The sequence below is a fragment of the Carlito syrichta genome, unplaced genomic scaffold, assembly GCF_000164805.1.
Source record: "Carlito syrichta isolate Samal-C Ts95f unplaced genomic scaffold, Tarsius_syrichta-2.0.1 Scaffold313176, whole genome shotgun sequence".
In the NCBI taxonomy this organism is placed as follows: Eukaryota; Metazoa; Chordata; class Mammalia; order Primates; family Tarsiidae; genus Carlito; species Carlito syrichta.
Genome location: NW_007257272.1, coordinates 484457 through 511025, shown reverse-complemented (window position 1 = coordinate 511025; position 26569 = coordinate 484457). Strand labels below are relative to the sequence as shown.

The following is a 26569-nucleotide window of genomic DNA, read 5'->3' as shown; positions in this document are numbered from 1 at the left end:
CCAAGGCTATCTCTGTTCTGATGATCAATGTCCACGCCAATGCACATCTCCTAACAGGAAGCTTATAACATCACCATTTCCAAGCCATGGGTCATTATACAAATCAAGATATTGGACACAGTGATAAAATCCATTCCCAGGTGCTAGGTTAGCCAAGCTCTTGGGTGATCCCCTCAGGAGTCCAGCAGAATCAAGAAAGGGAGATACGAATAAGGAAAACCATTGGCAGGTGATAGGCACACACCGGTTAAACACTGAACTGATAACATAATGACTGAGCATATTTCTAAGATCTCGCAGAGCTAATAATAGAGCTGTCTCTAAAACATAAAGTCAAGTAGAGACACAAAGCCTTCAGGAAGAAATGATAAGTGAACATGAGGATGAATTGACATTCAAACATGTAAGAAAATGTCTTGTGATAAAACAGTTATTGAAGCTATAGGTGGAGGTGATACATCATGTCCATGAGGGGTGGGGGTGGGGTGAGTGGAGAACCAATACAAAATAACACCAAAAATAGTGGACTTTACAGAAACAGAAAAAATATTTGGTCATCTAGGCACAAGATTAAGTCATTCAAAAGGGCAAATATTTTACATATTGGAAATTCCAGCTGAAAGAAGATTCCTAATGGATCTCTTCACGAGGCAGAGATGCCCTTGACAGAGTGAATAATGGCATCTGGTCAGTCTGATTTCTTATACTGGGTGGCTTAATAAGTTACAATGGAGTATTTGGCCACATCCTTCCCTTGGGTGACCAACCACAAGGAGATTTGGGGAGCTCTGCTGGCCTCCCCCTGAGTCAGCTCACTTCTGGTCCAGTAGTCCATGCCCTCACATGGTCCCTTACCTCACCCTGTGTTCTGCACAGACTTGCCCCCCATCAGAACCTAGCCTTGTCCCCACATCCTCATCCCCTTCCGAGCTCTGCTCTCTGCATCCCAGAGTGACCACAGATAAAGTACCAATGACAGCAAAAGACCCAAAAGTAGTGTGTTAACATTCTGGGGCAGGGGGGCACAGATACCTTTGAGAATACGATAAAATTGGACCTGCTCTCTGAAAAAAAATATTTTAGAACATCTTTGCTGACACTGGCATTTAATAGAGATTTTTAAAGTATATGGTTCAAACAAGAGTGTCTGCCAATGGAAAGTTCAGGAAGGGGCTTTTCAGTTTTCTGAAACAGAGCATTAAAGAAAAGCATGCAAAATAGCTGCTGCCTCCTGCTGTGTCTCTGCAAGGCTGGGTTGTTCCAAGCCTGCATGTACCCCAACGCAAGTCTCAGGAAGGTCAGTGCCTCTGCTAGAACCTACTATAGTCAGATTTGGGGTCACTTGAGAGAATGTGAAGGCAAGTCAGACCACATTTGAGGGCATAGTGTGGCGTGGTGTCCTCTGTAAGGGTAATCACTCATTCTGATAGGAGACCAGCTCCTCCACACATCAGCCACTGACTCTTAGCCAGGTGCTGGGCTCTGGGAATTATCTCCCTGACGTATCATGATCTCTTTATCCTTTTTCTCTTTTCGCTGATAGAGGTTAAATCATTTGTTTCTGACCTGGCATAGTGGCTCAGTCTGTAATCCCAGCACTTTGGGAGGTTGAGCTAAAAGGATTGCCTCAGCTCAGGGTCTCAAGACTATCCTGGGCAATTTAGCAAGACCTTGACTCTACAGTAAATCAAAAAATAGCCAGGTGTGATAGCACGCCTATAGTTCCAGTTACTTGGAAGGCTGAGGCAGAAAGATCACCTGAACTCAGCAGGTCAAGGCTGCTGTAGCTGTGAGCACGCCACTGCGTTTTGGCCTGGGCAACAAAATGAGACTCTGGCTCAAAAAAAAAAAAAAAAAGTCACTTGCTTCTAGCACACAGCGAGGAGTTGGTGGTGCCAGGATTTGTCTCCCCACCCCCACCCCTGACTGTCAGATCTTAGAACTCCAGGTCAAGCTTAAAGTGAACCGCAGCATATGTAGCTTCTGGTTACAGGGAGAGCCCCAGTGAGCCCATCTGGTTTCTGGACTGGCCCTCAGGCGATTGGCTAAAGAATGCTCAACAGTGGATGTCTGCAGCCTCATGTGCTCTAACCCCTGAGCAATAAGGATGCCCTTGAAGCAAGGGGAACAGGTCAACTTTCACCTAATTAATAGATGCCAACTTGAGATGCTCAGTCGGTTGCAGAGACATGTGACTCTTTATCAGGGAAATTATGAGAATAACTTTTCATGAAGGGCCTGGAATGACAGAGAACTGTGTGTTCCTGTGACTGACACGTGCGTTTTCAGCATTTGAGGAAATGTTACATGAACGATCAAGCAACACTTTCTCCTGGAATTGAAGCCACATCACAGAGCACACTTGGGAAACAACACGGTCAACAATCATTTCAATAACTTCGCCTGTAGAATGGGTCTTGGTCTTGGGAGTTTTGCAGAACAAATCTGTACTAACTTGATGAAACTGAATGTCTGATGCTTATTTGTACATTAGGAAAATACTACAGGCCAGACCTGAACTTCCCATGCAGTCTGCCCAGGAGGAGCAATGGTATCAAAGATTTCGAAAATGACCCGCCACTGTCATCATGTGGAATCTTCCAGTCCAGAATTGCAGGTATGTTTGAGGGCTGTTTAGCAGGAAGGGTAACAATACAAGAATAATGACTATAGGCCAAGCGCAGTGGCACACACCTGTAATCCCTGTACTTTAGGAGGCAGAGGCAGGTGAATCACTTGAGCCCAGAAGTTCGAGACCAGCCTGGGCAAATGAACCAGACCTCATCTCTACAATAACTCAGAAAATTAGCCAGGCATGGTGGCCTATAGTTCCAACTACTTGGGAGGCTGAGGCTGAAGGACCGCCTGAGCCCAGCTTGTCAAGACTGCGACCATGATCATGCCATTGCACTGTGCAGCTTGGGTGACAGAGTAAGACTCTGACTCAAAAGAAAAAGACTATAATTAACATGTATGGAGCCCTTACTATACCCCCTCTGGTGTCAGTGTCTGCCGCTAAGGAGACTGGGTCACAGGGAGGCCAAGCAACTCACCCAAGGTCACACAGCTAATAAATGGAAGTACAAAGGTGTGACCCAGGAATGGATGGTTGGGGAAGATGGGAATGAAAGGCAGGCATGGAAAGAACAAAGGTGGGGAGGGAAAATCAACAACCACTGTGTGCACCAAGGGTGTCATTTAAAAATAAAAACTGCATCCCCTCATTGGGATCAGATCTCAAGATCTGTCACATTGGGATTTTGCTTTTATCTAGGGGTTCTAGTTCCACATGGTTGAATTTTTGGAACAGAAGAGACCGTTGAGCTCATCTGGTCTCCATTACATAAATTCAGAAAGTCAAACGTAAAGAAGCAAGTCACACAGCTGGCTTATTGAAGGAGCAGCCCAGAGCCCACTCTCCTGGGCCCTCACCTAGTGGTGTGCTTATGAATATTCAGCTGTTATAGCCAGACTGTGAGAAAGGAGTCACCGACACTCAGAGAGTTGAATTTGAGTCCTTTATTAGCTGATAGTCAAGAGCAGGCTAGTGTCACAAAGAACTCTCAACTCTGAACAGAGTAAGCAGTGGGTCTATAAAGGCAAAACCCACAAAAGCTGTACAGTTATGATTATATTTTTGGCAGAACATTTGGTTTTGGTTGCACAAGGGTACAGATAGCTACAGAATTTGTGATTAGGGAGTTTCCAAGCACTGAGGGGAAAAAAGGGTGTGGGCTTGTGATTATGGGAAGGTTACAACTTGTGATTATGGGAAGGTTATGCAGGGAGGTCATCTCTGGGTATGAACAGCTAAAATGGAGAATCTGTTACAAAATGGAGTTACTTATGTTAAGTAAGTTATTACAGGCTATTATTGGTTTTACAGATAGATATTTCATTCCCCCCCTTTTTTTTCCTGACTCAGTGTGCTGACTCATCAGTCATAAGTATATTATTGTATTGGGGTCTCATATATATAAGTTTTATAGAACTTATTTGTTGTTTGACAAAGCGAATAATCTAATTTATTATGCAGGGCCTATAGGTAGACCAAGGAGGAGAAGTATGAGAGGCCCAACCAGACCAATAACAAGAATGGTTAGTCATGTGTTCCAGTCGAACAAGGACTGGAACCAGGATTTATTATTCTTCCTTTTTTTGTCTTTTGTCTAAACTTTTTTGAACCTTTTGGAGGATGTTTTTAAATGACTCTTGATTTATTGGCATAAAAACAGCATGATTTTTTAGCACTACACAGAGCCCTCCTTTGATGCCAGCCCCTTTTTTGAAGGTAAAAGAGAAGAGAAAGATTTACTTCTCACAGACAGGAAGTGGGCCTACACTCTAGATGAGTGTGGCCCCGTAGCCCCCCAAGCTCTGGCTTAAATCCTTTTCCCTGGAGATGTTGTAATCAAGTAGACATGACTGTCGTGACTTTTTTGTTGACCACTTGTGGATGTCTTGGAGATTCTGAGGGAGGTCCTGGTCACCATACATTGAGTATATAATGGGTCGATACTAGCTATGCTTGAGAAGTCTGTATTTTTAAAAAAGACAAATTATAGTAGGCCAGTACCGGCCATGTTTAAGGAGTCTGTGTTTTTGAAAAGACAAAGTTGCAAAGTTAATTTTTACCTAGAGTATGCATTTTTTTAGGACATTGCCTCTACTTTATTTTATCATTGTGTTAGGATTTAGGAACAAGATAAAAAATGGATTTTTTCAGGACATAGCTTTTATTTTTTTTTTTTATCATTGTGTCAGGGTTTAAGAACAAGATGAAAAATGACTTTCTGCTCTCGGTTTGTCCTTTTATTCCCCACTCCTGCTCTTGGAAATATTTTTATGATCTTGGGAAACAGGGTAAAGATTAATCTTTTGTAACTGTTTTTGTTGAGGTGGACTATAGAGATGTTTTCTATCTATTTATTTTTAAGGGCATGAATAGGAAACAGTGGGACCTTAACTGAATATTATTGGAATTTAATAAAACATTAAGCGAGAGCAAAATTAAGCAAACAATGATGAAAAAGACTATTGTCTCAGAAACAATGTTGGAAAAGTGAGAGTAGTCTCATAAATTATATGTATGATTAGCTAAAGTTTCTAATTTGTCAACATAAGTTGAAATTCTTTTGTAAATTCTTTATAGTTGTACTTTAACAGGAAATACAGCCATTTTGACAAAGTCTGAAGAAAGAAAAATTGAAAACATTAGACACAAGTGTTAGGTTGTAGAGTATCATATAAAAAACCAGGCATATTAGAGAATGGGGAATAAACAATGTATAGGTTTTATAGAACTATCACCAGCTGTTTTATTATTTTTTTATTGGGCTAACCTGACATTTAAAATCTGCACTGTCAGAATCTGCAGCAAGCTCTCCCCTGTCTCCTAACCTCAGTGATGTCCTCTTTGGCTAGCAATAAACTTTCTGAAAGCTGAAGGCAGAAAGTGTTGAGGTCCATGTTTCCTTTAAGCTACTGTGTCTAAGGACAGTTGTTGTGAAAGAGTTATTTATCACTTGGGAAGGGAGAGATTTAAGCCAAGTCAAGTTATATTATAATTATCCCCTACATTTAGGGAAATAGGAGTTGTATCAGGATGTTTGGCACGATAAAGGTTAAGATGTTTACCTCATCCCAGAGAGACTGAATCAAGAAGGCCAATAGTGTCGCCGTTACTCTGAAAGTTACTTATTTAGCCGGAGTTATGGTCTAAAGATTTTGAAAAGAAAAAACTTCGCTTTTTGTAACAAAAACAGTGGGGGAGGGCTAACTGAATTTTGGGATTTTTTTCCCCCATCTCTGTTGTTTAAAGGAGAAAATCTTTTTTGATAAGGCTATATGATTTTAACATGGATGGCTAGGACCAAAAGACTGGCACCTGTGTTAAATTAAGAAATTAATTTGGGTTTCAGTGTCCTAATATTTACCTGGGGGGTTGTTGAGGTGATGGTGAGCCAGTGCCAGACAGTTTAGTAGATTTGCAGGCCTCCATAAGTGGCCACCATTTGTGAGCCAAGTGTTCTCTCCTCTCATCAGAAGAGAGTGCACCTGTTTCTCGATGGCTTTTTGGACTGCTCAGTGGACAAGGTCTAGGAGGTTTTAGGCCTCTTTGGGGCAACTATGTTTTTAGTGCCCCCACAGACTGTACCCATAAGCAACAGACACCATCCTCTTAGCAGATTTGTTTTTGCCAGGTGTCTGATAGGCAGTTGGAGTTTTGTCACTAATAGTTATAGCCAATTAGGGTGTTTTTTTGACCTTCTGGTTTTGCTGTCCTCCGTGTTGGCACTGTTTTTTTTTCTTAATGTTTTGGTTGGAAAAAAAAACCTTAGAAGCTCATTTTTAATAGGTTATACATATGAAACTTTTTAACCATTTCTCTGTGACAGTCTGATGTAAAGCCTTTTAGAGTGAACAGACCACATGGATGTGTAATGATCTGTCCCTACTTATTTATAATTATAAACAGGCAAAGTTATTAAAACCCCTTATAAATTACTAAATTGTAGTCTTAGTTGTAAGGTATGGACAATTAGGTGAGAGTGATCAGTTTCTATCTTTATTGTGCTTACACAGAGTACCCAGTATTTTATCCATCTGGTAGAAGAAGTACTAGGCTTCGTAAAAGTGACTTAACCAGGTGGGAATGGCCAGTTCCCAAACCTCATCATGTCACACAGGGTGTTTAGCATTTAAAGCTTTACCTCTCATAAGAGGGTGTTAGGCACAACAGGTGATTTAACCCTTTGCTTATAAAATATAACTTCAGCGAGCCTGGTATAACAAACAGTAGTGTTACCTAGCACTAATGTGTTAACACATGGTAACTTGAGAGAGATTTATTATACAAAAAAACAAACAAACAAGAACCTCAATATCTTTTTGTCACAGCCACTCTCCTGAGGAGAGACCTGTTAAGTTATGTGGAAACTTGAATGGGCTTTCCAAGTACACGTGAGGGTGGTAACTTGTTACAACAAGTAGGGGTGCTGCCAGGGGGTTATCAAGTAGTGGGGAGAAGGGGAGCAAGAAGGTTAGAGGCTGGGGTCAGGTGCCATGGATGATAAATGAGGGATGACTCACTGAAGTCACAGAAAGGTATACTATGCAGCTGTTAGAGTTTCAAGGTTCTTCGTGGAGTCACTTTGCCAACCAGAAAAGAAGAGAACAAAGAAACCAAGCACTTTGTCTCCCACCCATATGGGTACTGGCGATCTGAACTTTCCTTCGGGAACCTTCTTACCTCCCTAGGGAGTAGCCCTAGGCAGAGAGCATCAGTTGTCCTCCAAGATCCAGCAGAAAAATTCTTTATCATAAAGTCCAGGGGACTTGAGGGTTGAAGCCTGTGACCCCATATTGTCAGACCAGTGAGAAAACCAAAACTGAAATCAGAAATTGAACCAAGACTCTATTCAGCCAACGTCTTGGCGTAATGAATACTGTCCAAGGGACAGCCTTGTCAGGCCATGACTCCTTTAAATAGCATTATGGCCACAAACAGAACAGATTCTTATCTCCTAGGAGAATGCGGATGGACTCAGTATTTTTGAGGTGATGGGAAGCCAGCTGTTGTTCCAACTCCATCCGGGCCAGGTGAGAGGTTATGGGGCCCTGGAACATCTCAGGGGGCACCTTCCCTATAGCTTCTCCACCAAGCCAGGAGAGCTGGAGCAAGGCCACCTCCTGAGTTTGGTAAATCTTGCTGGGGCCTCCAAATGTTATAGCCGGCCTGTGAGAAAGGAGTCGCCAACACACAGAGAGTCAAATTTGAGTCCTTTATTAGCCGGTGATTGAGAGCAGGCTAGTGTCATAAAGAACTCTTGACTCCGAACAGAATAAGCAGGGGGTTTATAAAGTCAAAAACCACAAAAGCTGTACAGTCACAATTATATTTTTGGCAGAACATTTGGTTTTGGTTGTGCAAGGGTACAGATAGCTACAAATTTTGCAATTAGGGAGTTTCCAAGCACTGAGGGAGAACAAGGGTGTGGGCTTGTGATTATTGGAAGGTTACAACTTGTGATTATGTGAAGGTTACGCAGGGGGGTCATCTCTGGGTATGAACAGCTAAAATGGAGAATCTGTTACAAAATGGAATAACTTATGTTAAGTCAACTATTACAGGCTATTATTGGTTTTACAGATAGATATTTCACAACCACTGGCTCTGGGCAGTACTGGAAGCCCTGAAGTGTTGCATCTGCTGATTTCAGTGCTGAAAATACAGCACACATGCCCAAGCTGATTTGAGGCTCCCAGTGGCGAGTCACCGGACACAAAGTCAGGAAGAGATAGTGGCTCCAGGCCTCTCTCCATGGCTTGTAAGAAGGACATCCTCTCCCTGTGTGTCTTCACATTGTCTTGTTTTGTTTTGTTTTGTTTTTGAATCAGGGTCTCATTCTGTCACCCAGGCTAGAGTGCAGTGTCATGATCATGGTGATAACTGCCACGGCAGCCTCAACCTTCTGGGCCCAGGCAGTGCTTTCACCTCAGCATCTCAAGTAACTGGGACTACAGGCACATGCCACCACAGCCAGCTTATTTATTTTTATTTTTATTTTGTAGAGACGAGGTCTCACTATGTTGCCCAGGCTGGTCTCAAACTCCTGAGCTCAAGCAATCCACCTTCTTCAACTCCCCAAAGTGCTGGGATTACAGGCATGAGCCACTGCACCTGGCCTCACATTGTCTTCTTGCTATGTGTGTCTCTGTGTTCTAATGCCTGGTACCTCAGAATGTGAGTTTATTTGGAAATGGCGTCTTTGCACAGTAACCAAATTAAAATAAGGGCGGGTACCTCACTAAAGTTAAAATTAGGATGGGTGTTAATCTCGTGTGACTGATGTCATTCTAAAGGGAGAAATTAGGACACAGAGATACATCTAATGACAGGGACAGCTGTATTGGATTAGTACCCACACTCATTTCAACTTGACTCAACCCATAACCACCTCCACTAAAACCTCACTCCCTGGGTTTGGTGCATGGCATTGTGTTATGAAGACTTCATTCTTTTCAAAGACCAGGGCTACTGACATCACAAGAGGAAATGTGGTTTCTAGGCTTGTCCTTCCATGAGCCCCAGCAGGGCTGGAGTTTTTCATGGCTACAGAATAAGTGGTCACAAATGTAAAGCACCACCATCTGTTTTTCCACAGTTATGCAGCTCAGACGCCTGGGCACGGTATGGCTGGTTCTCTGCTCACAGTCTCAAAGCTGGAAACCAAGGTCCCAGCTGAGCCGAGTTCCCATCTGGAGCTCAAGTCCCCTTGCAGACTCATACAGGCTGTTGGCAGAATTCGGATCCTGGCAGTGGGAGAACTGAGGTCCACCCCTTGCCGACTGTGAGCCAAGGGCCAACCTCAACCCTAGAGGCTGCCCCCAGTCTTCTCCATGCTGTCCCCTCTATCTTTGAAGCCAGCAATGGAGAATTTTTGGCATACCAAGTCCCTCTCACTTTAAATTTCTCTGATTTATTTTCTATGACTGACTGGAGAAAATCTCTACTTTTAAAGGGTTCACGGACATGGTCAGACTCACAGGGGATCACCTCCCCCCTTCTGCATATAATTTTATGTAAGTCACAGGAAGGGAGAGATAGACTGTCCTAGTCACAGTCTCTGCATACACTCAAGGGAGCTATGCAGGGTGTGGAAACCTGGGGCCCTCTTGGGACCCTTTTGTACCATAAGGAATACACTACTCATCGGAGGCTAGGCTTATGTAGAGGCATTTTCACCTTCTGTTTTCCAGGGGATGCATTTCTGGACAGTGGCATCAGAATCACCTCTGTCTTCACCTCTCCAGCCCTCCGCTGTGTGCAAACAGCCAAGCTCATCCTGGAAGGTCAGTGAGAACTTCAGCGAGCTTCTTCTGTTGCCTTAACCTTGGCTATTCTTCAAGGACAGCAAAAAGGGAGTAGAGGTGAAATTGGATGATTGGCCATGAATGGCCCCAGAAAAGTCATAAGGCAGGTGTGAACCAGTCCCCCCAGAGACTACAGGGAGGCACACTGAGCCTGTGAGCATTTTTGGAATGCCAGGATTATCAGACCAACAGGGTCTGCTAGGAACTGTCCTCATGATGTTTCTCTTTGGCCTCCTTCTGCCAGGTGTTGAAAGAAACACCTGGAAAGAATATTTAAAAACCTAGAGAGACTTGCTCCTGCCATCCCAACACTTTGGAAGACTGAAACGAGAGGATCACTGGAGTCCAGGAGTTTGAAACAAGCCTTGGCAACATAGCAAGACCCTATCTCTATTAAAGAAAAAAAAAAATTAGCCAGGCATATTGATCTGCACCTGTAGTCCCAACTGCTTGAGAGGCTGAAGCAGAAGAATCACTTGAGCCCAGGAGTTGGAGGCTAGAGTGAGCTATGATCGTGCCACTGCACTTCAATCTGGGTAACAGAGTGAGGTCCTGTCTTGTTAATAAAATAAAATAATAAAATAGCTGGGAACTGCTGTGATCCCTCCTAAGCTGAAATACATGACCCTTCTCAGGGCACTCAGTCTGCCAGCGAGAGCTGTCCAGCGTTTTCCAGGGCTGATGTGTGTTAGGAAGCCCTGAGGACCCTTCCATACCTCTCACCTACAGGAAGGAGAAAGTTCCTGCTCAGAGGAGGCAGACTGGAGGCCTGGGCCACACACTAGTCTGAGCCCCACCCTGCTCCTCCTTGTGTGGAAGAGGAACGAGATCTAGTTCCCCAGTCAGGATCCAGCTGTGACCAAGAGCAGGGATCGTCCTGCCACAGTGACAGGAGAGAGGACAGAGCATGTGGGCACAGACACAACAGGTGGACACATGTGGAGGAGGGGCTTACCCTGACTTTCTCAGAGATCTAGGAAGTCGGGTCACCGGCAGAAGTGATAAAGGGGAGGGACCCCTGGAAGTCTGAGGCATGCTGATGGTAAAGGGTAGCTGTCAGAGAGAGGGGGTCAGTACATGGTCTGGGGGATGTGTGGTGGCCTCTGAGAAGCACTGGGAGCCACCCAAGGCTAGTGAGCATGAGTTTAAAGGGAGATGCATCGGCTGGGCTTGGGGGTTTCCTCCCAGTGGAATGGAGGGCTTTTATTGACCCAAGTTGTAAGACTCTTCCTTCTTCCCTCCCTCCCTCCCTTCCTTACATCTTTCCTTCCTTGCTTTCTGTCAGAGTCTCACTCTGTCACCCAGGCTGGAGTGCAATGGCATGCTCACAGCCAGCACAACCTCGACCTGCTGGGCTCAGGTAATCCTTCTGCCTCAGCCTTCCAAGTAGCTAGAATTCCAGGCCAACACGACCACACCCAGCTAACGACTTTTTGATTTATTGTAGAAAAAAGGTCTCATCAGATTTCTCAGGCTGATCTGGAACCCTGGGCTCAGACAATCCTCTTACTTCAGCCTCCCAAAGTGCTTGGATTACAGGCATGAGCTACCGTGCCCAGGTGTAAGGTTCTTTTCTAGTGATGATTTTAATCTTTCTTCCCCTGTCAAACCTCTCTCACCTTGGTAACAACTTATGAATAAAAAAAAAATAACAAATATTATCTTAGCCAGTCTTTGTCATAAAAGAATATGACTGAGAACTCTGAAAATATTCTTCACAATTTTATTCCTTTTTAAATCATTGTTCATTGTTTGTCATTAACATACTTATTCTAATTTTTGTGACTACTTTTTGGACTTCTATTATTTGAATTTCTCTATAATAAATCAAAAATGAGCGGGGCGTGGTAGCGCGTGCCTGTAGTTCCAGCTACTCGGAAGGCTGAGGCGGAACGATCGCCGGAGTCCAGCAGATTGAGGCTGTGGTGGCCGGGAGCGGCCACTGCACTCCAGTCTGAGCAACAGAGTGAGACTACAACTCAAAAAATAAAAAATAAAATAAAATAAAATAAAAAGTTCTCTAAAATATTTTCTGACAATGACAATGTCAGTGTTTTTAACATTATCTCATTAACTTTTACTCTGTATGCAAATAAGGATGCCTGTTTTTTAAAGGGCACATGTTTATAAATCCTGTGTTAATTAAAAAAAAAAAAAGATACCTAGTCTTTGTCACAAGGCCACAGACATGATCAACCTGCTTTTCAGACTGAAGTCTGAGGTGCTAACAGGCTAAACTTTATTTAAATCCAATTGTTAACAAATATCCAGTGTGGCCTGTGGACCAGTGGCCTGCAGGGTATCCTCGAAAGAAAGAGATTCAGCCAGGCACAGTGGCTCACACCTATAATCCCAGCACTTTAGGAGACTGAGATGAGAGAATTGCTTGAGCCCAGGGGTTCAAGATCAGCCTGGGAAACATAACAAGACTTCATCTCTACAACAGACCAAAAATTAGCCATTCGCAGTGGTGCATGTCTGTGGTTTCAGCTACCTGGAAGGCTGAGGTGGAAGGATCACCTGAGTCCAGCAGGTGGAGACTGCGGGGGTTGTGAACATGCCACTGAACTCCAGTCTGGGCAACAGTGAGATTCCAGTTCAAAAATAAGTAAATAAATAATAAAATAAAATAAAGAGATTCAAGCCACACCCACTGGGGTTGCTCTCAAGCTGTTTCCTCATCTAATCCATTCACAATGGAAACAAGCAAACAAGCCCACCACAGACACTGGGGAGAGCTCAGAGCCTGGTTGTTCTAACTCTTTTCTTTTTTCTTTTTGAGTTGGAGTCTCACTCTGTTGCCCAGACTGGAGTGCAGTGGCACATTCCCAGCCACCGCAGCCTCAACCTACTGGGCTCCGGCGATCCTTCTGCCTCAGCCTTCCAAGTTAGCTGGAACTATAGGCACGCACTACCACACCCAGCTAATTTTTTATTTATTGTAGAGACGAGGTCTCGCCAAGTTGCCTGAGTGGGTCTCGAACCCGCAGACTCAGGCAATCCACTCACCTCAGCCTCCCAAAGTGCTGGGATTACAGGCTGAGCCATGGAACCTGGTCAACTCTCTCTTTTCTAAGTGTGCTTAACAAAGGAGTCTATCCCGTGGATCTGGAATACATTTGGGGAACTGATGTTATGTCCAGTATTTAAGTTTAATGACATCTTCTCCATTTAAAATAAAAACATGAAGGTCTTGTTTTCCACTCAAAAAGAGGTGACCTTACTTTATAGGTCTTCTTTTCATCCAAATATAAAATGCTTGGGAAGGGCAAGTTTTGAGTAGTCAGAGTGTTCCAGAAGATGGCTCCCTTCCACCCTTCACCTTTTGCCCAATCTGGTGCAAGTTTTTACTGGGAATCTGCTTCATGAGAGTAATATTCTCTGTGATTGACCACATCTTATCAATCAGTGGCTGGATTGGCCAAGTCCTCATTGACCTTGATTGGAGCATGCAGCCTGATGTTGATTTGGCTGTAGACCTGTGCTGGGTGATCGGGGTGAACAGGGTGGGCCGGCTGCCTGGGACGCTTCACCAGCTCCTGAGAGACTCTGTCCCTCCTTGAGGGACAGAGGGCCATCACTCCTCTGGTAACCTTCCAACTACCCAGCAGTTCTGGTCTCACAAAGCAATATTTGTCAATCACAGAATAATATTTGCCAATTTAAAAAAAATCACATTGTTTAAAAGCATTATTTAGATTCATGTGCAACAGTCAGAGACCTAGAAGACTTATTCACATAAAGCCAAAGCAGGTATTGAATAGGATAAACACTTGTACTCTGTTGAATCCAGAACTCAAACTGGAGAAAAAAATCAAGATACAGGTGGAACCCGGGATTTTTGAGTGGACAAAATGGGAGACTGGCAAAACCACCCCGACCTTCATGAACCTGGAAGAGCTGAAAGAGGCCAACTTCAATGTTGACACTGACTATAGGTATGCTGTTCTGAAGTCCTCTGCTACTGGGCTTTTCTAGTTCTTATTAAAGAAACACTTTTCATGACATTGTCAAAGATGGGAGGGAAGGCTTTATCTGAGAGGGCCCTCTTCAGCAGGGCTTTGCAGGAGAGGAAATAGGTGGGCTTCAACTCCAAATACAATAAAGAGTGGAGATTTACAGCCACAGTGGGGGGTGGAGGGTGGGGGTTGGGGGAGAGGTTGGACAGTGGATGGAGAATTACTAAGAGGGTAGGGTCATTCTGGCTAAACTGACCTAACAGGATTCTTGCTGAAGACGGGCAGGGTGGTCAGACCTCACCAAGGGGTGGTGGAGGATGAGGAACCCAATCAGATGCCGAGAGTGGGGGTCCTTGCTAAACCAACTCAGCAAGAACAGACACAGAAGGCTGAGGGGCAGGGCTTCATCAAGAAGAGGGTTCAGAGGAGCCGGAATAGAGTTTGGGCAAGGAGAGAGTCTTTGTCATCCTCTTCCTATGCCTGAGTCTTCTGCGTCACAGAGCCCTTCTGGCATTCAATAAGAATGCACACTGAAAGTTGGGTGCCAGCCCTTTGCCACTTTAGAGCACACAACTGGAGCCTCCCTACTGCCTTGAGAACATTCTTCCAGCCAACCACAGCCCCGCCATCCTAAATCCTACCAAACAGGCCAGGACGTCAGCCTTTTCCCTCCTCCTTTCAGGCCTGCATTCCCCCTTGCCTCCCTTCTGCCGGCTGAGAGCTACACTGAATATGTCGACAGGTGTGCAGTGAGCGTGAGATGGATCATCAGCACCTGCCCACAGGACAGTAGTAAGTGCCTTGCCATCCTCAGGTACAAACGGCACCCTTGGGGCTTGGGGTCTCACCTTTGGTTTGGAAATTGGCCAATTTTCTGAACCCATTAAAGTTTCCAGGCCAGGCACAATGGCTCATGCCTGTAATCCCAGCACTTTGGGAGGCAGAGGCAAGAGGATTGCCTGAGTTCAGGGGTTCGAGACCAGCCTGAGCTACATGGTGAGAACTTGTCTCTACAATAAATAAATAAAAAAAATTAGCCAGGTATGGTGGCACATGCCTGTGGTTCCAGCTACTTGGAAGGCTGAGGCAGAAGGATCATCTGACTGCAGTGGCCTTGAGCGTGCCACCGCACTCCAGCCTGGGTGACAGAGTGAGACTCTGACTCAAAATAAGTAAATAAATAAATAGTTCCCAGGCTGGGCGCAGTGGCTCACACCTGTAATCCCAGCACTTTGGAGGCAGAAACAAGAGGATTGCCTGAGCCTACAGGTTCGAGACCAGCCTGGGCAACTTGGTGAGACCTCATTTCTATAATAAATAAAAACATTAGCCGGGTGTGGTGTTGCATACCTATAGTTCCAGTTACTTGGAACTGACCCTAGCAGTTTGAGGCTGTGATGGCCATGAGTGTGCCACTGCACTCCAGCCTGGGTGACAGAGTGAGACCCCGACTCAAAAAAATAAAAATTTAAAAAGTTCCCTCCCCCACCCCCATTCTCCAGCCACAAAGTGTTATATCCCTGCTGTGGTAACGGAGTGCATAGGCACACACTTTGCCACCACGCAGGCCTAGAGACCCCTCATTCTGGGGCTAAGTGCAATGGGACCCAGGACAGCAGGGTCAACACAAAACACTTGTGTCCAAATGACCCAAGTCTGCTTCCTAGGAAACAAAGGGGACAGAGAGACAGGGCGGTCACCTTCTAGACAGTCACTGGGCTGGGCCACAGGCCCTCTCCCTGCCTCACCCAGTGGGCCCCCCTCACCCAGTGGGCCCCCCTCCCCACTCTCCCGGTGCTGCTTTGTCCTAAATGAAGAATGTGTAGAGAGGCTGACTTCTTACGCCTTCGTGGGACTGGCTGGGGCACACATGTGGCCAAAGGGACTCAGCCTGGGGACTCTGGATGCTCTCATCTAAAGCAAAAGTCCTTGAAAGCTCATTATGATAAACTGGCTGATAATTATAAAGCAAATCAGATCAGGCCTGGGCAGGAGCCGTCACTACAGTCCAATCTGTGGTTGATAATGACCAGGCAGCCAGTCACAAAATGGGGTGGCCCAGGTCTCTTCAGGCCATCCCTGAAGCTGGTGGGCAACTGCTGCCATCCCCAGACCCTGCATTCTGAGGAACAAGACACAAACGACGAGTGGAACTGCAAGTGTGATTAGGCTGTTCCCAGCCACACCTGCTTCCCACCCCGGCACTCTCTGGGCTTTGAGGTGCTAAGAGATAGTTCTGCCCTCACAACTTGGCAGGCCCCGGCTCTAATAAAGGGCCTCTCTGTGCCTGCCTTGACTTTGAGGTGTCCTTTTTCTGCAGCGGGCGTCATCCTACTCGTGAGCCATGGCTCCACGCTGGACTCCTGCACTCGGCCGCTCCTTGGGCTGCCACCCCGGGACTGCGCAGATTTTGCCCAGCTAGTAAGAAAGGTACGTGCCCTCTCTTGTCTCTTTGAGCCACAAAGTCAAGTACCCGGAAGACGTGTGACTATCACATCCCCTTCTCAGAATGAAAACAATTGTCTGGCCAGCCTGGAGTCGCAGGGACCCACATGCTACCTGAGTCTGTGTCCACCTGCACTTGTGCAAAGGGCACCCTCAGGTTGGGGCCAAAGGGGAGGTTTGTCATTTTTGTCATCATCAGTCACTTGCTGCCTCACAATGTGAAGAAAAAGATGCAGGATTTTCTAATGGTCTACTGACGTTATGACGTTATCATTCCTTACGATAGCTTCTCAGCCCTTCGGCTTAAGATCAAGTGTATAATTCCTTGCAGCTCTAGTCATAAAACAAACAGTCGAGTAAGGAGCAGGCAGCTTAGATGAGGAGGGTGGTCAACTGCTGGGCAGGCTTCTAGCTTTCTCTGGGGACCTGGGGGAGAGGGTAGCTGAAGGACGAAAAGGAGCCTCCCACCCTCTTGACTTCAGAGTCACCCAGCCATAAGACAAAACAGCTGTGGCTGCCAGAGGGCCTAGGTGCTGGCCTAGGTGCTGGCCTGGGTTCATGTGAATGACATACAAGATAATGTATAGAGAAGGGTCACAACACTGGACAACCTTGTTGGATAGCACCCAGCAAAGCAGAGGGTGATAGCCAGTCAATGGCAAACTCGGAGCTCAGACCCACCCCCTGCCCCTTCCCTGGAATCTGGAGAACTAGTCAGGCTGGGCTTACCCACAGTCTTTTTGTTTTTTTTTTTCTTTTTGTTTTTTTTTTTTTGAGTCAGGGTCTTGCTCTGCCACCCAGGCCGGAGTGCAGTGGCATGATTATGGCTCATCACAGCCTTGACCTCCTGGGCTCAGGCAAGCCTTCCACCTCAGCCTCCTGAGTAGCTGAGACTACAGGTTTTTTCTAAACTTGGTAGAGATTAGGTCTTGCTGTGTCACGAGACCTAACTCCTGGGCTCAAGCAATCTTCCTGCCTCAGCCTCCCAAAGTACTGGGATTACAAGTGTGCATCTCCATGCCCAGCTGGTCCTTATCTTTTTTATAAAATTAATCAACCACAAAGCTGGTGACGTAGTGGATTATAGACAACACCTGGGGTAGGAGGTGGCTCCCTGGCCTGGTTCCTTCACACAAAGCTGCCACAAGACTACGCTGGCCACAGCTTATTTGCCATAAGGTATGGGCAAGAGGGGGTGTCGCTGAGCCCCCCAAGGAGCCTGAAGGCTGCAGAGGAGCCCGACCATGGGCCCTGAGCCAACACCAGCAGTGTGCCTGCAGGCTTGGCTGTCTGAGCCCACAGGCCTTCCTCAGTGGCTAGGTGAGAATCAAAGAGCTTACACACATGGAAAGCGTTCCCAGCTGCAGTGTCTCGAGCATCAGAGAATATCCTTGAACATTGCCTTTTCTTGTAACATTTTCCTCTGGCCTCAGTAGCAATATGCTTTGTAATGTGGTAGTCCCCAATCTGACAGGGCTTACATGTAAAGCTCTTTATCCATTCCAAAGAAGTTACTAAGAGGTCTAGCAGGGAAAGACATTGGTTTATTAGAATTTACAGAAGGCCCAGTTGGCAGCCCGTCAGTGAAGAATCCACCCAGGAGGAGTACCAGTCTGTGAAGAAAGAGTACACACTGTGGGACAGTACAGCAAGCAGTTTTATCGTCAAGCAAGTTGATTATCCAACTTGCTACTAGGTGTTACAATCACACTGAGTAGGGGTATGGCACACGTTGTTCTTAGATCTGCTCAATTACCTGCACCTTGTGAATTTGAATCATTAGTGGAAATATGCATATCCTGCAAAGACCAACCTTGGCCAGAAGCTGCTCCTGGGGAAGGGGCAGAAGAAGCCAGGTATAGGGGGAAAGAGTCTATGTCCTGACAATTACCTCACATGCTTCTCCTGCAGAGTGTCTCCAAGGTGGTACTGCCCTGTTATGATCCAGATGTTCCTGAGTGCCCCAGGTCCCTGGTAGAACATTATCCAAATGAAATGGCTCAAGTCTCCCACCCCACACTGGAGCACACCCATATAGATTCTCCTGAGGACTCTCCCTGGCATCCCTAGTGCTACTGGCTCCCAAAATGTTGCTCCGGTGAACAACACTGCATCTTCCGCCCATGTGCTCTGATGCGCCCCTCCGGTCCCTGCACCCCTTCCCACAGCCCCATAACCATGCACTTAGCCCCCAACCTGGGCTCTTCTGGAGGTCCATGTACCTGATAAGAATGGCAGCGCTGCACACAGTAACCACCGACTGCTCCCGAAGCCTATTCTTCTCTGTGGCCAAAGTTCCCACTCAGAACTTTCAAATTCTTGGGACTTTCTTATGCTGATCATGTGGTGTCCACCACACAACAAGGTGGACTTGCTTGTGCATATCAGAACTTCATAGGTGGGCTCTGTTGAATGTTGGGCCCTCAAATCAGGGCAGCTGAAAAGGGAATACTCAGGACACTCCCCAGTCTGCCCTATCACACCCAGCCCCACAGCCTCTCCACACAACAGCAACAGCCTCCACTGGGACACTCCTGCACAATGGAAATTTTGTAAATTTTATCTGATCAGGCAATGTCTAGATATAACAAAGAGGAAGGAAAGAAAGAAAAGCAAAACACAAAAGACAAACAAAACAAGACTTAATAGCAAAGCTCTGTGCCAATTCATCCATGTTATAGATTAAGAAATCAGGGTCTAAAGCTTCAATTTGTTCTCTTTTCTTTCTTTCTTTCTTCCTAATAGAGATGGGATTTCTCTGTGAGTCAGGCTGGAGTACAGTGGTGCAATCATGGCTCACTGTAGCCTTGAACTCCCAGGCTCAAGCGATCCTCTTGCCTCAGCCTTCCAATAGCTGGGACTACAGGCACATGCTTCCACATCTGGCTAATTTCTTTTGAAGAGATGGGTTCTCACTGTATTGCCCAGGCTAGTCTTGAACTCATGGCCTCAAACAATTCTTCCACCACAGCCTCTCAAAGCACTGGGATTACAGGTGTGAGCCACTGTGCCTGGCCTATACTTTTTTCTTGGGACTATACCTGTATCTTTTTGTGATGCTGAATTCGAGAACATAAGCCACCCTGTAAGTAGTGGACCAGAGAGCCTCCACCTTGGTTCTACAGACACTTGCAATAGGTGCTGCCCTGCAGGATGCAGCTCCCTGACCTCTGCCTGCACCTCCACCCCCAGTGTGAGAAACAGAAATGCCTCCAGAATTACCCAGTGTCCCTTGGTTGGAGAGAGGGCATAAGTTGCCCACTGAGAACCGCTATGGTAGATATTGACTTGTTTTGAAGGTAGCAGGCAGCAATGCCAGCAGGGGGAATCGTGCCACCCTCAAGGCAAAGGACTGCCCATCAGCGGCTTTAGAGCTAGTCTAAAATTGACCGACTCATTGTAAATTATGAATAAGTGACTTAAAACTCTGTTCCAGATCCCTTCTCTGGGTATGTGCTTCTGTGAAGAAAATAAAGAGGAGGGAAAATGGGAGTTGGTGAACCCACCCGTGAAGACCCTGACTCATGGGGCAAACTCAGCATTCAACTGGAAGAATTGCATCCTGGGCCACTGAGAGCCACCATGTGTATCCCCTAACTTCATAGTGAAAAGGTGAAAGCAATGTAAAGGTCAAAAGATACTGTTACTTTGAAGATGTCTTAGTCTCACCTAATGTGATTAGTAGAAGCACAAAATGCACTTTTATATTCTGGAATATTTGCCACCTGCTTTTGCCCTTGTAACCCTCATCTGTGATCCTGTGAGAGCAGGCCACATGGCTGGGTTGGGACAGCCCCTGCTACACGTGCACCCAGTGTCTACAGCAGGAGAGGTAGAGCCTGGCTGGGGGAAAGTGATAACCTGGGACTCTGATTTCCAGGAATTAAAGACTCACCACACACACACTTACAAGGCATGTAGCCACTTTATTTTATATGTCCAAATAAGTCAGGTTCCCCATCATTTTTCCTTTTTCTTTTTCAATCCTTCTTTAACCATGTCCACACAGGCCAATGCAGGTGTAATATTCGATTAAACGACCCAAGAAAACCATCTACTGGTGTTAGATCCTTGGCATTACTTTTCTATTGCTGTTATAATAAATTACCACAAATTTGGTGGTAATTGAAAGCAACATAAATTTTTTTTTTTTTTTTTTGAGTTGGAGTCTCACTCTGTCGCCCAGACTGGAGTGCAGTGGCCGCTCCCGGCCACCGCAGCCTCGACCAGCTGGGCTCTGGCCATCCTTCTGCCTCAGCCTTCCAAGTAGCTGGAACTACAGGCGTGTACTACCACGCCTGGCTAATTTTTTGTTTTTGATTTATTGTAGAGATGAAGTCTCGCCAAGTTGCCCAGGCGGGTCTCGAACACGCGGGTTCAGCAACATAAATTTTTTAACACACAAACGCTTATTCTCTTACAGTTCCAAAGGTTAGAATTTAGTGGGTGGGTATAATGCGGTAACCCCAAATATGAGAGGGCTTGCGGTTAATATTAACTCATTCCAAAGTCACCCAGAGGCCCAGCAGAAAAAGACACCAGTTTATTAAAACTCACGGGAGTCACCGATGGCAGCCAGCAAGCAGTGTTATGATCAAGCAAGTTAATTATTCAAATTGCTACACAGTGTTCACAATTAAGAGTGTTGCCTACATTACCATCAGCTTTGCTTAATCACCTGCATCCCCTGACTCATTACTGGGAATACGCATATCCTTCAGAGACCAGCCTTGGCCCGAGGTTGCTCTCTGAGGGAGGGGGCAGAAAAAAGCCAGGTATAGGGGGAAAGAGTCTGTGTCCTCACAGTGGCTATGTTCCTTCTGGAGACTCTAGGGGAGGATCCTTTTCCTGGCCTTTTTCAGTTTTTAGAGACTGCCTGTATCCCCATCTACAACTGTGGCCTCTTCCTCCATCCTCAGGGACAAAAGCTCAGCAGCCTCCACACGCTTTCTGGCCTCTGCCTCTGCTGTCACATTGTCTTCTGCCTCTGACCCACCTGCTTCCCTCTTACAAGAACCCTCTTGATAACATTGGGCCCACCCCAATAATCCAGGATAATTCCTCATCTCAAAGTTCTTAACTTATCCACACCTGCAAAATCCCTTTTGCCACATAAGGTAACATATTCCCAGGTCCTGGGAAATAGGATGTGGACATTGTTGGCGGCCCTTTTTTCAGCCTGCCATACCCCCATCCTTCCAAGCACATCAGGGCTGCTCATGTAGAATCCTGGGTGTAAGGATTTGAGATGCTCCCCTTGTCACAGGTCTTTTTTGGCTTCTTGCTTCTGATCAAGTGGAGGGAGGAGGGGATTTTGCAAAAGGCAGGAGTGAGCACCCCATACTTAATGAGTAACCAGAAGGGCTACCAGCAAAGTGGAATCGACCCATGATGGTGACTTTTAGGAAGCTGGTCCAGCCATCAATGGGGTCTCCCCAGTGGTGTCCTCCCATCCCCCTGTCCCCTAGCACTTGCCCCCACAGCTGTGTGTGGGGTGCCTCATCCGGCAGGCAGAGATCCCACCATGGTGCAGTGAAAATCGATCAGCCTCCCATTCCAATTCAGATATGATTTCACTATTGCAGTGTGGGACTGTGGCTGGATTCTGTCTTTTATAGAACAAAACAGCACATACCCTGCCTATGAATGAGTTCCAATCCAAGAGCACATTCATAGTCCAATTTGTTCGTAAGTACGGCAAAGTGAGCCTAGGTACCCAACTAACACAATCAGCTATATAATACCAGCTACATCACCGCTGCTTTTTCTCTTGCTTCTGGACATCCTGGACTTGACATAAAGATACTGTACTACTGTGCTCTATACAGTACTGTACAGTAAAGTACACAAAAACACAACCACTTGTAGAGGATGCATGCATGTGACACCAGACATGTGAACTAACTTGTGTGATTGGACATGCGAACACACTTTCCCGTCTCTGAAAGTTCACAACTTGAGGGTTTGTATGTAGGGGACTTACTGTACAGGAAAGCCCAGTACTCCGTGTTCGCCATTCCTGATGGTGACCAGGCAAGCTGGGGAGAAAAACATGAGGGGAGCTCTTGCAGAAGGAAAGCTCAGAGGTAACCAGCCCATGTGAACCCAGCAAAAGGCTCCTCACGGGTATAGCCATGCACTGTCTCCTGAGAGAAAGACATATTTGTTCGTCCCTTGTTTTGTTTTACTAGTGATGTAATTGCCCTGTATCCATACATAAAGAAGAACAGATGATTGGGAAACAGATGGATTTGTTGGGATGGGGGTGGGCAGGTGGACAGTACTTCCTGCGATGAATATGCCCAACTCTGGGCACTTAACAGCTTGCTCCATCTTTTCAGCTTGTATGTGTTCAGGTGGCATCCTCCCTCTGTGTTCTCTCCTGTATACCCCAGGGTCGCACTTGCTAATCATGAGAATGAGTTTAAATTTTGCAAAACAAGGGAACGGAAGTTAAACAGTGGTCACTTATTCAGTCTGTAAAGTGTCTCTGGATTTACCTTCTCAGGGATGAGGTTTTGGATCTCACACCCTTGGTACGTCTTGCAAAATGAGACAGGTTTGAATTTCGTATCTCAAAGTCTAGTGTGTAAGAAACACTGTTTTCTTTATATTTTATTTTTCTGGTTCTGCCTAGACCCCCTTCCATTGCAATAGCAGAAAATCCCAGTTCTGTCACTAGTAGTTTCCAGAATAAACCACCCATTATAAGGAGTGAACCATGGGGGACCAGAGGTGCTGGAGAAGTTCAGAGAAGAAAGTGCCTTGTGGAAGTTTGTCATGATTAGGTGTACGTTTTCAAATCTATGAACTAATAAGAAAAAAAGAAACGGGGAAAAAAGGCTCCTTGGAGGCATGTATTCTTCTTCAGTGTTTATGAGGCGAGTCTGACCCCTGCTGACATCATCTGGGAATGGATGGCCTGTCACCATGGCTGCCCCAACCCACGCCCCTACCCATAGTGTCTTGTTGACTTCCTGACTTGTGTGCTTAATGAAAACAAGCCTGAAATGGAACTCTGCTTCTTGTTTTGTTTGCATCCCCTGAGGCTGAGCAGATGCTAATGTTGTTTTGGTGAACCTTGTAACCTAATGCCCCCCCCCAACTTTGCTGTTGGAAAAGACAGAAAGGGGTGAGAAACTGAAGGAGGAGTGTCCTCCAGCTGAGCAACAAAGGAACTAACACCTGAACCAGTGCTTGTCTCAAGGCTGCAAGCTGTGAGGGTGCAGAGTTTAGGAGCAGGCCTGGGGCCCGGGAGCCAGGCCACAGCCCAGCAAATACTCCAGCTGTATTCATCTGAGAAGAGCCCTCAGCGTTTTCCACCAAAGCAAGTTTTATTTAGAACCAAATTTGAGATTTTTTTAAAAAGATATGATTTATATTGGTGCGTGTTATGGGCTAAATTGTGTGTCTCCCCTCCAATTCAACCAGCAGACAATTCTGCAGAGGTCAGGAAAAGGAAAATGATGGTATCAAGTGGACAGTCAAAAAGTCCGAGAGGTCTCCGGGTCCCCCGGAATGCCTGGGGAGGAATTTAGGGGCTGGATTACCTATGGAACCTGGGCTTTCCACCCACCAAATATGCTAGAGACCTAACCCCAATAGCTCAGAATGTGACTGTATTTGGAGATAGGGTCTTTACAGAGGCAATTAAGGTAAAATGAGGTCACAAGGGTGATTCCTGACCCCATCTGACTGGTGTCCTTGTAAGAAGAGAAGATGAGGACACAGACATACACAGAGGATGACCTTTTGAGAACACAGGGAGGAGACTCCATCTACACACCAAGGAGAGAGGCCTCAGAGGAGCAAGTCCTCCCACACCTTGATGTTGGACTTCCACCCTTCAGGATGAGAGACAATGTATTCCTCGTTTATACTGTCTGGTCTGTGTACTTTGTTATGGCCACCACAGGAAACTAGTCAAGTGCATAAAAATCGTTTGTATAAACATTTTTTTAATTTACATTTTATTTTAAAGATGTGTGGTACAATTCAAGATGAAGTATCCAACTGGACAGAATACAGGTAAAGTTTGGGCCATCCTTTGGTCCCCATTTTGCCTGGTTTGAGATCTGGTACCCTTATTGATGTGTGTCTCTGTAGTGGGAAGACAGAGAGATTGTGACACCGAGACTATTATAGGAAGTGGCACTTTACTAACGCTGGCTGTACCAGTGGGCTCAAGGGGCTAATGCGTCCAAATCGAGCCCCGCAGAATGGGAGAAGCAGGGTCTTATACCTTCGTTTAGGTAAGGGACGGGGGTTGTGTTGAGCGATTACACATTTCCTTTGGAATTTACAAGGTGGTGTTCAGAAAAATCAGGTCTTTCTTTTTTTTTTTTGAGTTGGAGTCTCACTCTGTCGCCCAGACTAGAGTGCTGTGGCTACTCCCGGCCACCACAGCCTCGACCTGCTGGGCTCCAGCAATCCTTCCACCTCAGCCTTCCAAGTAGCTGGAACTACAGGTGCATGCTGTCACGCCTTGCTAGCTTTTAATTTATTGTAGAGATGAGGTCTCGCCAAGTTGCCCAGGCGGGTCTCGAACCTGCGTGCTCAGGCAATCCACTCACCTCAGCCTCCCAAAGTACAGGATTACAGGTTGAGCCACCGAGCCCGGCTTGGCCTTTTCAAACAAAACCAGCCTGGCGGGTCTTTAGAGCTTGCCACTTGGCTTCAAAAGGAAATACTTTTAACTGCTACCAATCCCCCTTTCTGCCACATCATCTCCTCCTCCATAAACATGAACAGCTGCATACCTCTGAGGGCTGAATGTGAGGCAGGTTGTGCAGTTCAGTGGAAGGCCTGTGGCGCTGTAACACGTTAACTCCAAATCTGAATGTTTACCTATTAAAAGAAGTCACCCAGAGGTCCAACAGGGAAAGACATTGGTTTACTAGAACTTACAGGAGGCACTGATGGCTGGTGGGTGAAGAGTTCGTGCCTTGGGACAGTACATGAAAGAGTTTTATAAGCCATCAAATTAATTATTCAAATTGCTATATGGTGTTTACAATTACATTGATTAACGATGATGACTACATTGTTTTCAGTTCTGCTGGATCATCTTTATCCTGTGACTCATTACTGGGAATATGCATATCTTTCAGAGATCAGCCTTGGCCAAAGGCTGCTCCCTGAGAGAGGGGGAAGAACAAAGCCAGATACAGGGGGAAATAGTCTGTGTCCAGACTACCTCAGAGGCGCCATCAGCTGAACCTGTTAAAGGTGCCCACTGCCTCTCCTGACTTGTGTGTATGTGTGTGTACTTACTTTCAAACATTAAAGTAAAGGAAGGATGTGAGAACCCAAATGTGTTCCTGTTATGGTCCGAGTAATAGCTCAGCTGCTATCTCTCGATGCCAATAAATCGAGAAGCAGAGAACTGGCAGAAAGAATTTATTTCTAAATTCAAAATTCAGGGAGACAGAATCTTGTTCCTGGCATTTCTGGAACCAATCTGCTTGCCCCTGAGTTTCCACAGTTCGTTTTTATAAGTTTAGGGTTGCTGGTACCTATTCATTGACTACGTGACTGGCAGTGCATTGTATAGAACTTAAGTTACAGCCTCATTTAGTCAATAATAACATTATGGTTCACATTTCCTGGCTCCGGTTACCAAAAGTTAGCTCAGAGTGTTATCAGTAGCACCAGACTGAAGAGTTGAATGAGCTTGCCATAGAGTAAGGGAGTTAACAGAGCCTATTGCAAAGTAAAACATTATTCACTACAACATATTGTTAATTAGTAATTATAACATGCAAACAGTTATATAAATTACAAGACCCATGGTTACATGGGTGCTATATTTTCAAATCTATAACCACTGATAAAAGGGAGTGAGTAGGGATTCATTTCTCTTAGTTGAGTGAGTGCAGTCTGTAGGGGGTTAAGGGTTTCTTGAGGTGACTTAACGGGAATGTATAGGAGAAAAGGAAAGGGAATATTTTTCCTTCCTTTGCTAATTCTCAGGAATGTAGGTGCGTGCAAGCCCACTTAAACACTCAGGGTTGTTGCAATATGGACAGACAACGGTGGGTTTCTGTATCACTCCCACTTCCAGCCTAGGGGGGAAGAATAGGTTCCTGCAAGCATTCCTTGCTAAGTGTCGCAAACTTCTCTTTTTCCACTCCCCTATTGTGTTCAGGAGTCCCAAGGATAGCTTTGGGGAGTGGGGGGAGCTCAAGAAGCAGCTTGCCTTCCACAGTCACCCGAGTTCCCTCACAGAGCCCACTGCCTTCAGTCCCTTGATTCAAAAGGCCTCAATTGGTCTTGCTGGCCTGCCCATT

The 26569-nt window shown here is 45.9% G+C and overlaps 1 protein-coding gene across 2 annotated transcripts in view; it reads left to right on the top strand.

The window, feature by feature from the left end:
* The window catches only part of UBASH3A (ubiquitin associated and SH3 domain containing A), a 56121-nt gene extending 36220 nt beyond the window's left edge, over positions 1 to 19901 (top strand). The window contains exons 9-14 of one of the 2 annotated variants that reach the window (XM_008070181.1): positions 2495 to 2617; positions 9763 to 9855; positions 13670 to 13814; positions 14518 to 14624; positions 16156 to 16265; positions 19717 to 19854. In XM_008070181.1, coding sequence (XP_008068372.1) covers positions 2495 to 2617; positions 9763 to 9855; positions 13670 to 13814; positions 14518 to 14624; positions 16156 to 16265; positions 19717 to 19854 — 716 coding nt within the window. Of the gene's footprint in view, positions 1 to 2494; positions 2618 to 9762; positions 9856 to 13669; positions 13815 to 14517; positions 14625 to 16155; positions 16266 to 19716 lie in introns of both variants that reach the window. The other variant, XM_008070182.2, reaches the window with a different exon arrangement.
* Positions 19902 to 26569: the final 6668 nt, after the last annotated feature.